The following is a 13,447-nucleotide window of genomic DNA, read 5'->3' on the forward strand; positions in this document are numbered from 1 at the left end:
AACAGCAGGCTGCTGCCATACCTCTGGAGGTAGTCCTGTAGCAGTCTGCCCAGAGCAAGTTGGTTAGGCAAACATAATAATAGTGTGTGTGCAGACAGTGCTGTGTGTGTGTTTGTGTGTGTGCAGACAGTGCTGTGTGTGTGTGTGTGTGTGTGTGTGTGTGTGTGTGTGTGTGTGTGTGTGTGTGTGTGTGTGTGTGTGTGTGTGTGTGCAGACAGTGCTGTGTGTGTTTGCCCATAAAATCATCTTCATTATCCTCAATGCCTCATATCTATAACCATTGTGTTATGCACTAACAATTACGCATATCATTTTGCATAGTCACTAAGAATTTGTGTGACTGTAAGATGTCTAGCCTAAAAACTGATCAGAGATCACAGAGAGCATGTTTGGACCGTCTTTTCAATATTATTGGGAAATGAACCCTCCTTCTGGCAGTGGCCACATCAAAAAAAAACTTTTCGTAGGCAGCTTGATGGTTAATTATGCACATGTTGATGACTTGTATATTACATTGCTGTGGCATTTCTTATTGTGACAATTGGTCTGCAATGCCTTGACAGCTTAGGACAGGGATCCCCAAGCTGTTGTGTCGATAACTGTATTACACTGTGACTGCTTTTCATCTTACCTCCTTGACTTTCTCCCGACGCTGAAGGGTCTGAGGGTCGCTCGGCTTGCCATGTTCGATCCCCAAGGGCGGCTTTAGCAGACATTTTTTAAACTTGTTGTAATCGAAAGAAGTATCCGTGTTGGCACCCTGGTTAGAAGACGAGGTCACTTTCTCATCCTTAGAAGCCGACTCCGTTTTAGACCTCGACGGCATCACGTCCTCCAACGTTTCCCCGCCAGCGTTTTTCTTATCCGTTTTAGCCTCATTGGTGACAGAGGGCTTGCGGCTCAAGGCTTTGAGTTTTGTGCTTGTCTCCCCTTTGGCTGAGGTTATGCCCCGGAGATGTTCTGGGTCCTTTGCTCCCTTCTTAAGATGCTCCCTTACATCATTCTCAGATCCAACCGTTACTGGTTGGCTCTCCGTCTTTGAGAGAAAAATACGTTTCAAACGGACAGAGTCAGGTAAGAAGAATAAGGCCCCGAAACACAGAGTTACCAAGCCCGAGAGAAAAAGTAGAAACACGAATTTCTGGGATAGGCGAAGACCCATGCCCGATGCTGACACACCGGGCAACTTTCGGAAAACCATTGAAATAGTATTTCTTTATGATTGCCTTAACTTATTCAGTAGTACGCTATAGGTTACAATGGTCGTACAACACTCCACTTTCACACCCTCTCCTCTGGAAAGTTTCCCTATGCGTCTTGTTGCATGTGTAAAAGTTGATATGAGGGGCTGAAAAACACACCCCGTGACAAAGTGATTGCCACAACTCTCCTTATCGTGCAATCGATTGGACCTGCATAGGTAAAGGTTACCTTTCAAATGTAGCAATCACGTTTGGCAATGAGATCAATAATTTGTACCTTACATTAGCATGTATTGGTTATGACAGTCATAGCACGTGCATTTGATGTTTTTCCTCTTTTTCAATATCTCACATTCACAAAGAAAAAGACAGGTTTATAATAAATGCCACTGTGTTTGCGTAATCCGCACTAAATATATGGGTGTGAAATAACGAAAAACGCAGGAATCAACGCTAAAATGACACAGATGTTGCGTTACTTTACGTAGCCTATTGATCATAAAATGCTCCCATCACAAAGCGAAAGTAAAGTTGATTTTATCTTCATTATTCCAAGGCGTGCCAATCATTGAAAAATACATCACCAGATGGTAAAAGCATGCAGTAGAGCGTCTTTATCAGCAGGTCCGTTCATAGCGGTCCCCGTTGCAGGTCACAGAATGATCTGTAAAATCGAAGAATCACAAGAACAAGCATCTGGTTTTTGTATCCTGTAAGGTAGGCGGATGCTGCTGCTGTATGAAAACGTATATTTATTCATGCCGCCACCGTCCGTTAGGAAGCTGCACGTTCTTCAGTCTCTCATCATATCTGAATACGCAGCACACAACCCACACAGCGAAGGTGAACGAAGACCGTGTCGCATACACGCAAGAATCTGTTTTAGCTTCCAAAAATCCGTAGAAAAGAGGCTAAAAAAAAACAACCATCCAAGAGATATAGTGCAGCTTGCAGTTCAATCCCATCAACACATCGTGTCTTCCACTCGCCGTCTATGGTTTGTCTTCTCGTGCGCACCCTTGCTGTACCGTATTCGCCCGCTTGCTCGCCATCAGCGCAGAGAGGTAGAAAGAAGACATAAAATAAAGGCTAGAGTGAAACGAATACTGTCGCTAAACCGAGTCGGTTGGTCGGGCTCTCTTGATGGATACCCACCGCGGCTTGTCAAAACACAGTAAAGGCATACGAACCCACAGTCGAAGGGAGGACCAGCAGCGGGGGGTTTATCGGGCTCTCTGGGCGGTCAATTATGAACCAAAGTGGCTGTGGGTCCTATTCCCAAAAATGCAGTATTGGATAATCTCATTTTAGCCTACCGATTGGGTGGGGCATATATAGCGATAAGATTGTAGATATTAAGCTATTATTTGCCACTGGCAAAAAAAAAAAATCCATGGCACCGGTCACCACTTCATACATTAATAACTCAAAGTAGCCAAAATAGTCTTCATGATGAATAGACTTCCGAAATGATGTGTATGTCCCTGAACGTAAGACAACATCTAATATGAAAGGCAATAACATTGATCAGATTCAACACGGGATGTGTAATGAAGAATTGTAAGCGTCCGTTGCCTAGAACAGTATGCTGATCACATGCCAAAAGTTTAGAAAGTTCTACCTCTGCATATAAGAAGAGAGGGGAGGGCAGATGATAAATCGCATACATACTGTTGCCCAGGGACAAAATAAGATAAATGGTCCCAATTAACATGGTGGTAGCCATTAAGTAAAGAGCTATGCGCAGCACTATCAAACCAACTGGTAGGACACCTATAATGCATGGTGAACAAAAATACGTATTATAGTCTCTCTCTTTCTCTGGGCCTAATAATGCTTAGTTTGTGGAATCTTGGGTACATCTGCTGACGTGACATTGGGCTCAAGAATAATGTTCAAATGTGTGTTGAGCAGTTGTTTATGTAATTCTCACACTCTCTTCGACCCCAATCTGACTGTCAGCACATCTCCCACTGTAGGTGTAATTCAATCAGACTAGCTGCTTGTAATTTGCAGCGAAGCTAGCGAAAGAGGAAAATGAACCGTTAAATTACCCCATGTATTTCTTTGCAACTTGCTCTCAGAGCATTTCTTATAATTCTGTATGTAAATCCGAGACACGCCATTTAGTATGATATATTACATTTAGTATGGTATGTATTCATTTGTGGATCTCATCTTCCATTCCGTATGATATGTTACGAATTACAATTCATATGATATGTTATGAATTGCAATTTGTACATGTTACGAATTTGCAAATCGTACAATATGGTACAAAATTTGCAAACATATGATATATTACAAATTCCAATTTGTTGTAGCTCACGTTAACTAGGTGGCTAACGCTAATGGTAGGTAGCTCTAGGTGTTAAGGTAGGAGTTACGTTAAAGGGTTAAGGTTAGGGGAATGGTTAGCTAACATGCTAAGTAGTTGCAAAGTAGCTAAAAAGTAGTAAGTAGTTGCAACGTTGCTAATTAGCCAACATGCTAAAGTTGTCCGTGATGAGATTCGAACACACAACCTTTGGGTTGCCAGACGTTCATAAGGTGTCATAACCAGCTATAAATTAACACAATATATGTCACAACAGGTGTAAATATATGGGTCATGACAGTGTTATCACCATATTATGACAGGCTATGACAAGTTATGTCAGCTGTTATGACAATATGACAGTTATTACGGTGTCATAAAATGTTACGACACTGGGTGTCAAGTAAAATGTTACCATTTTACATTTTAGCAGACGCTCTTATCCAGAGCGACTTACAGTAGTGAATGCATACATTTCATACATTTTTTTCTCCGTACTGGTCCCCCTGTGGGAATCGAACCCACAACCCAGGCGTTGCAAACACCATGCTCTACCAACTGAGCCACACGGGACCAACCAATCAATGCGTTTCAATGGTACAAGTTGCAGTTGAGTTGGCATGGAGATCTGTAGGTCAGTGACAGGCTAGTTTATGATGGGGATAAACGAGATACATAATACACTCCCAGCTCTCTTATTGCAAGCAGATGTATCATTCAGTGTGTCTTTGAAAGTACATTTCTTTGTGCCTTGCTTTCTCTCATTGTTGAAACAGTTCCAGTATCCCTTCTTTCTTTTCTCTCCAAAACTCTTGAACGTGCCGTCCTTGGCCAGCTCTCCTGCTATCTCTCTCAGAATGACCTTCTTGATCCTAATCAGTCAGGTTTCAAGACTGGGCATTCAACTGAGACTGCTCTCCTCTGTGTCACGGAGGCTCTCCGCACTGCTAAAGCTAACTCTCTCTCCTCTGCTCTCATCCTTCTAGACCTATCTGCTGCCTTTGATACTGTGAACCATCAGATCCTCCTCTCCACCCTCTCCGAGTTGGGCATCTCCGGCGCGGCCCACGCTTGGATTGCGTCCTACCTGACAGGTCGCTCCTACCAGGTGGCGTGGCGAGAATCTGTCTCCACACCATGCGCTCTCACCACTGGTGTCCCCCAGGGCTCTGTTCTAGGCCCTCTCCTATTCTCGCTATACACCAAGTCACTTGGCTCTGTCATATCCTCACATGGTCTCTCCTATCATTGCTATGCAGACGACACACAATTAATCTTCTCCTTTCCCCCTTCTGATAACCAGGCGGCGAATCGCATCTCTGCATGTCTGTCAGACATATCAGTGTGGATGACGGATCACCACCTCAAGCTGAACCTCGGCAAGACGGAGCTGCTCTTCCTCCCGGGGAAGGACTGCCCGTTCCATGATCTCGCCATCACGGTTGACAACTCCCTTGTGTCCTCCTCCCAGAGTGCTAAGAACCTTGGCGTGATCCTGGACAACACCCTGTCGTTCTCCACTAACATCAAGGCGGTGACCCGATCCTGTAGGTTCATGCTCTACAACATTCGCAGAGTACGACCCTGCCTCACACAGGAAGCGGCACAGGTCCTAATCCAGGCACTTGTCATCTCCCGTCTGGATTACTGCAACTCGCTGTTGGCTGGGCTCCCTGCCTGTGCCATTAAACCCCTACAACTCATCCAGAACGCCGCAGCCCGTCTGGTGTTTAACCTTCCCAAGTTCTCTCACGTCACCCCGCTCCTCCGCTCTCTCCACTGGCTTCCAGTTGAAGCTCGCATCCGCTACAAGACCATGGTGATTGCCTACGGAGCTGTGAAGGGAACAGCACCTCCATACCTTCAGGCTCTGATCAGGCCCTACACCCAAACAAGGGCACTGCGTTCATCCACCTCTGGCCTGCTGGCCCCCCTACCTCTGAGGAAGCACAGTTCCCGCTCAGCCCAGTCAAAACTGTTCGCTGCTCTGGCACCCCAATGGTGGAACAAGCTCCCTCACGACGCCAGGACAGCGGAGTCAATCACCACCTTCCGGAGACACCTGAAACCCCACCTCTTTAAGGAATACCTAGGATAGGATAAAGTAATCCTTCTAACCCCCCCCCCCCCCCCCCCCCCTTAAAAGATTTAGATGCACTATTGTAAAGTGGTTGTTCCACAGGATATCATAAGGTGAATGCACCAATTTGTAAGTCGCTCTGGATAAGAGCGTCTGCTAAATGACTTAAATGTAAATGTAAGTACAGTTATGAGTGGATGGGTTCATTGCATGGATATCATGTCATACATAGTGAATGTTGGTGATCCACAAAACAGCCTTGGAAAACAGTGTTATTGGCTGAATAAGGAACACATTGGATCACTAGTGTGTGGAAAATACATACTGGACATACATTCCTCACTTTAGAGGGGAATCATATTGTCCTCTATAATCATTACCCACTGGGCACACAATGGTCGAATCAACGTTGTTTCCACGTCTTTTCAATCAAATGACGTTGAGCCAACATGGAATAGACGTTGAATTGACGTCTGTGCCCAGTGGGTAAACAATGACAAACTTTGTCAGGAAAGACACCTCTTTGTGGTATAGAAGAATTGAGTCTTCTGCTTGTTAGCCTTCCTTTTTCCTGTTCATCTACGTTCAGATCTATGATTTGGCATGCGCACGTCGCCATACCATTGAGGCTTATATAACGATCCATCAATATGCCTATCCTCCCATTCGTTTGGGCTCAGTTTGATCACAGAGTCGGGCTGTTCTGTGATCCATAAACTCTTCCGTTTGACGGGAAGACGTATGCCTTGTTCTCGTATTCAAACATTCACCCTGCCTTACCAATGATGCAAGGTTTCATTCATTGTTCAAGCGAGGCACAAATGAAAAAGTCCATCTCTGTGTCGTGTTCATTCTAATACATCAAACAGTGTTGTTGTGGAGACGTATTGGACTGTGCCAGCGTTGTCTGGATTAATAATATCACAGTCGCTGCTATTTCTTTTTTTAAGCACCCAGGCAAAATGAACCCTGACACTGGAACTAATGGATATAGAGCACGTCTGATGTTTGTTGCTCAACTACGCCAATCAACCCTATGGGGGAGTAAAGAGGCCATTTTGACTTGTTTCACAGGGGACAGACAGATAGAGATAGTAGTGCTGACTACACGGTCTCAGCGTGTGAGAGAAGCCAGCAAGGGCTGCATGTCAGGACAACTATAGAGGGCGAACTAAAGGAGATGTTTGGTGTAGGACAAACTGACCTCCTAATGCAGATGTTGTGAGAGAGTCTGAAAGTCCCTTAATATCGCCAACATTGTGCGATTCATTACATGACTGTGGCTGCGCAGACATCTAACCGTTATGTGTCCAGATCTTCCAAGGACGGGTCTTCAGTTAGGGGTTTGTAGGCCTATAATTCATGGCCATGTGCTAATCCCAACACATTGATATAAAATAATCTGTTAGTCAGGATTTTCCTAAGTGGACGACGAATAGCAAATAGATGTTAGTCTGCGGGCCTATTCATCTAGGTTGCTACATGCTGGACTATTAGATAACTGAGAAGCTGGGAACTCACCTGAAGTCCAGTGCATGTTTAGCTTGCTCCAATTCATTTCAAAACATTGAGGAGAATGGCTTACTGTTTTTATTACCTAAACAACCATTAGCCAGCCATACATTACAGCGGGTATATGGACCATGGAAATTAGAAATGCACAAATGCAATTGCAAACCACTAATGCTATTGCCAACAGACCATTAAGGGAATGGAATGAACCTTATTACTTCTTAACGGCAGTGGTTAAATGTCCTTGTGTGCTAGCCAGTCAGTTCTCAATCAAACAAACCAGTGGAATACAATGGAATCTCATTTTAAAAGGCTGCTCTGTGATACTAGGATAGGACACAGCACCATCTTCTGGCTGCTCTAGCCTATGTCTTTCGGGAATGTGGTCCCATCGAGCCTGTCTGGATGAATCTCATTGGACATCACTTTATTGGCCTGGCTTCCTCTAGACTCACTGACCTCGCAACCTCACTGCACATCAATGTGTATTATTCAGAGAATGTGCTTGCTCTGCCCCGACTGCCCTACAAAAGGTTTATTTGTTTTATGTCCAAAAGTACAATAAAACTTAACTGGGTCCAAAGTAGCACCCAAAGGGGCACTCTAGGAATGGCAAATAATACCCTCAAAATTATTTTTCCTCCATTTCTTCAGCTATGTTTGGAAATGATGGGAAATAAAAAGGACTTTAACAGTTGAGGGTTTTATTCCACATGAAGGACACCTGCTCCCAACATTAAAAGGTGATCAAGAGGAAATAAACAGAAGTATTCATGCAAATAGTGCACATTTAGCTTGTCGCACCATATTAGAGAGCATTGTGGGTCCTCACGGCAAGCCGTTTGACAAGCAAATGAGTCACGGCGAATTAACTGCGGCATAATATGAATAAATAGATTGATGCTTTTAGTCTAGGCGCCTTATGCATATTTGGGTCATTCCACTAAATTAGTGTCTTTTGTATCCCTTTGATATTTTAAGTAGAACATTTGCACCAATATTTAATTTGAAAAGCCTGTTATATTAAATGAAGTGCCCTTTAATATAGACCACAAGGAGAAGTCAATACATCTAGGTAGATTTTACCTCACTTTTCCCTGAAAATGTCTCCCAAGTTTTCACCATAATTGTAAAGCCCTAGTTATTTCATTGCTTTCACAAAGTCATTTCTGGAGATTATTATTCCATTTACATCTGGCCATCATTTTAAAGTCAACCCTGTTATGTGAACTGAACTCTCGTTTTAATATGGTGAAACTACTTTTAAAATATTGTTTTCATTAGAAACATTGAACATTAATAGTAAAATCGTAGTGTAAAAGCAGGTGAGCTGGTTCTACTCCTTTTGCCCATTTTCTGGTGGAAAACTGAGCGGGACGAACATAACACATCAAAAATGTTACCCATAGACAGGCTACATACGTTTTAACAATTTGAACGTGTTGGCTTGCATTCAAGCTTTTTTTTTAAATTTTACCTTTATTTATACAGGTTTTTCTCATTGAGATAACATCTCTTTTCCAAGAGAGACCTGGTCCAATAGCAGCAGGGGGAACAACGTTTCAGACAAAACAACTTACGTACACTAACAACATTAAACAAAACCATAAACACATACAGTACAACAAAAACATTTTACATTAAAAACAAACGTCTTGACTAAAAACAGCTGGCCTAAAGACAATTACACTCTTCTATGATATATACATCGATCCAAGTGTTTAAACTCCACCAACGAAACCAGATCATTGTTACGCACGCCTCTCGGAAGAGGCAACGCAACACCCTGCTACAACTCAACTCTGTGGTGTGAAAAGGTATGGGACTGTAGGTGTGAGTAAGGATGACAAAAGGCAGAGAATACCGTTTACAGGGAATTTATTCCGTCGCACGGTAAGTTTGGGGAAAAGGGGCTGGACGGAACCAAAGCAAAGAAAGTAAATATCAAAGCCCCCTCTCCCATCTTACCTGCCTACTACTTACCTAACTAGCACCACCTGGTGCACTAACCAAAATACAGGGGATGGTCCGCCCAGGTCTTTCTTAGTGTGCATAGACAGTAAACTACTACGGGTAATGTATGGCCGCAGGCCTCTTGCCTAAGCACTCCGTAGGTGCCTTCCCCTTCCCCCCTGTGAACAAAGGAAACAGAATAACACAAATGTAAGTAACAATTCCAATAATCAAAAACACAGTTCTATTTGACACATAACAGACATAACCAATCAGCTCCCTCAGCAACAATTAACATAGTACATACCAAATCTCTTAGTAACAACCAACATTCTCTCTCTCTCTCTCTCTCTCTCTCTCAGCTTCAGAAGGAGTTGGTAATTGGAGACAGCTGCGTCCTGACGAGGGGGCGGGGTCAGCTCTCCAGTCATCAATGGGGCTGACCAATCAGCTGCTTGTAGAGAATTTCAGGAATCCATTTCCTGAAATACATACATGAAAATACACAAACCACAACATAGAAACTGGAGAACGTAACAATCATCACATTTTAAAATGTTCAGGAGAGAATTCCAGGACCACAGAGCTAAGTAACTAAAACAATTTCTACCATGACCTGTTCTAATTTTTGGTACTGTTAGAAGCAAATCTGAATGTAGTGGCTGAGGCCTGCATATATATAACATCACTAAAATATAACATCACTGTTCTAATTTTTGGTACTGTTAGAAGCAAATCAGAATGTAGTGGCTGAGGCCCACATATATATAACATCAGTAAAATATAACATCACTAAAATCTAAAACCGACAGTAATGTACATTGTACCAGCTCCTTCCTGGCCTCAAAAGAAAAACAAGCCTATTTTCAGCTTGAGCTTCCTTATCAAGTTCTCTCCATGCACAGTGAAGCTCAGCTTATCATCAACCCACACACCCAAATATTTGTACACTTTAACTTGCTCTATAGTATATCCAGCCAATGTAGCAATGACATGATTTGTAACATGCCTGGCATTTGAAAATACCATGCATTTTGTTTTACCCAAATTTAGAATCAGCTTTAAATCATACAGATTCTGTTGTATGATGTTAAATGCTCTTTGGGCATTTTCAAAAGCTAAAGATAAACTACTACCACTTGAATAAAGAACAGCATCATCTGCATAAAAATGAACATCCGCTGTTTCAATAAGATCCCCAATGTTGTTGATATACAAAATGAACAACAGTGGGCCCAAAATAGAACCTTGCGGAACACCTGAGAACACCTCTATGGACTCAGATTTACAATCATCCGCCATTACACATTGTGTACGATTTGATATGTAATTTATAAACCAATCTAGAGCATGACCAGTAATTCCACAACATTTTAACCTTTGCACTAACACAGCATGGTCCACGGTGTCAAAAGCCTTTGACAAATCAATAAAAACAGACACACAATGTAACTTCTTATCAAGAGCACAGTGGATGTCATTTAAAACCTTCAATGTTGCTGTTGCACACAACAAGCTTCCATTGCTCCAGTCACAAGGGAATTTATGGTTGATTTAAGATGAAATCGTCAACCCTGTTATGGTCAACCCTGTTACTTTATTTGGCGCTTACTATAGTCCTTTTTTATTCAACTTCTTGAGATGGGAAAATATTTTTGTTATGAAGTTGAACATGAGCTCTTTATCACAGAATGTTAAAATGTGAAATCAAATATTATTATTTTTTTTTTACCAAGTTAACACTTCTCAAAAAGTCACAGAATTGGTGGAATGACCCATTTCACACTCCCGGTGTGAATTGGCTGTGCTATGCCAGGTTGCCAGTAAAATTTGGGCAGGGCAGCCACCTCAATCTGGGTTTAATTCTGAGTGTCAAAAACAAATATAGGGCACATGAAATTAAAGTCAAGCATCCACAGTTCGTTCCAAAAATAGGAACTTTATTGAACTTTTCCAATGTTTCCAAAACTCAAAAAGCCCAGTCACTCATAGTTTTCTATCTCGCATCATATTTCACACCTCTCGCTTCACTCAAATAAATGCAGGGTTATAGCCACAATCTCTATTGTGTAATTCCGTAAGAAATACACTCCTTGACATAGCATCCCAGAAACACAATGCTTTTATAAATGTATTGTCCCTCCTTTGTGAAGCAAGTGCAGGCAACGCCATAGGGTTGAACATTCTCCATCAGCCCCAGATAGTTCCTCCCAGCATGTTGTGCTGCCGTCTGTCCTGAGCTGTGTAGCGGCAGGCCTGTCTGTGTGGCAGGCATGTCTGGCTGATAGGCTGAAGAGGACCAGCAGACAGTTATTAATGGCTGCCCCTTTTATTATCTGCTCCAGGGGTAGTGGTTTACACACTAGGGGCTCATTGTATTTCCTGCTGGTCAATATTCTGCTCTTTTAACCCTTTACAGAGGAGAGGCTAGTTGTGACCCAGGGGTCGGTGTCCATGTTATATTTGCTGTATTTGACGCTTCAGGAAGAGTTACCTTCAGCTATTTTGATGTGGAGTAGCTAATGTCTCAGAGTCTTTCAACAGAAGATCCGACGGCTTCGAGAACTCATTAATGGAAGGAAAACAAAATAATGTCTAATGATTTTCTTTGCTCATCATGTGGTATTTGGTAAGATCAAAAGCAATGGTGTTGCATTTTTCCCTGGAGATTTCAATAGACTCCTATGTTGCTATAATTTGTAACTAGTCACTAAAATGCTCACTGTCAATTTTGTTTTTCATCCTGGCAGTTGTCGTGCCTTAATCCTCGAGAGCCAGATTAGCAGCTTTGATTTTTGACTTCAGGTGATGGAATTTCCAAGTTGCATCATGATCGATCCCTGATTTGTTTTAACTACTGGTAATTACTGTGATATTGAAAAATTTTTCCCCCACGAACAGCCAATTAGATACAAAGAACATCCAATGGCTCACTGGTCTGAGCCTGTTTATTTAGATCTTATTTACCCCTTTGAGAATCCCCCCCCCCCCCCCCCCATATATTTCCATCCAAAGGTTGCCTCGGGGGTGGTGTGCTGGGGCTGTTGTGACTGCTCTCAACTGGTGCTGTCAGTCTTCTGTGCGTTGGTAATGATTGAAGGGGTGTTACTGCTGTGACTCTCGTGGTTTCTGCTGATCATCACTAACTTCTTAAGTACCAGAGCTGGTAAAGCATGTATCTGTTGCCCCCTTCTCTTTGTCATGGTCCTTCGAGACGGATATGAAAAACTACCTCAGAACAACGACCGACTGACATGAGTCTCAGTCCACTTTCCCATTAGCAGGCTCTTATTTTTCAATTGAATCCATTTCTAATTCGTTTAAGAATGTCGAGCTTTCCAAAGGGATGGTGAACGTTCTGGCAATAAATATATTTAGCAGGGGCAGCTGGGGGATTCTGAATCCCATTGTTTAGCTGTGTGGCTTATGTGTGATAATTGCATGGTTGTAAATGTCATCCACAGCAAATCAATAATCATCATTAACATTGGTGTCCACCCCAGTCCAATTTAATTCGGGTCATTGTTAGAACCAGAGGGGTATACTATAAAGCAGGATCAATTAGTTAGTCAGCTAACTTTGATAAACAACCAGAAATAACTGTTGAATTTCTGGTTAATTTAAAAAGTTAAACATAGGTATTTGTTTTTGGTTGATGAATCAATTTAAAGCGTATGATTCTGAGAACTAAAGTTATTTCAGAATATTCAGGCAAATTAGCTGGCTAACTCCATGATGCTGCTTTGTTGTAGGGCGTCAATTTTGTTCTTCATTTCGGATGCACAACCAACCAAGGACAGACGCAAGGAAAGTATTTTGGCAGAGGGATGGTTATTGACCATGGGCTAATAGTCCCCCACAGGTTTCTCTCAGCCTTTTCGAACGTGAAGTCCTCATGCGTTGGAATAAGATAACCAAGGAAATAATCCTCTCATAGTGGACCTCTGGAGCCTGTTTGGTTTGCTAGATTCAATTTCAAAACACTCTCTTAATAGGAACATTAAAGCAATGGCTTTTTAATGGCTAAAACAGCATTACAGTGGGTATATGAACTATGGAAATTAGAATAGAATGCAATAACCCATTTAGCCGATGGCATTTGAACACTGTAAACCGTATTCCCTATCAACTGCAGTGATTAAATGTCCATGTTTCCTAGGTAGTTCTAAAAATAACTAATCAATGGGATACAGTCTAAAATGGTAGCGCCTGCTCTGTGATACTAAAGATAGGGCTCACCCATCAGCAAAACCCAAGTCCATTTTTGGTTGCACAGCACCATCTTCTGGCTGTTCCTGCCTATGTCTCTCAGGAAGGACAGATAAACCCTGCCCTTAAAACTATTTTCCCTGGCTCTTCTGCTGAATGTAAAAATAATCAAAT

General features: G+C 42.4%; 1 protein-coding gene across 1 annotated transcript in view; it reads right to left on the reverse strand.

Annotated features, from left to right (window-relative positions):
• LOC106605146 (mannosyl-oligosaccharide 1,2-alpha-mannosidase IA) overlaps nt 1-1,406 on the reverse strand; it is a 202,591-nt gene extending 201,185 nt beyond the window's left edge. The window contains exon 1 of the mRNA XM_014200497.3: nt 632-1,406. Coding sequence (XP_014055972.1) covers nt 632-1,201 — 570 coding nt within the window. The 5' untranslated portion in view covers nt 1,202-1,406. The remainder of the gene's footprint in view (nt 1-631) is intronic.
• Between the last annotated feature and the right edge of the window lie 12,041 nt (nt 1,407-13,447).

This window comes from Salmo salar, chromosome 05 (assembly GCF_965601325.2).
Source record: "Salmo salar chromosome 05, fSalSal1, whole genome shotgun sequence".
Taxonomy (NCBI): Eukaryota; Metazoa; Chordata; class Actinopteri; order Salmoniformes; family Salmonidae; genus Salmo; species Salmo salar.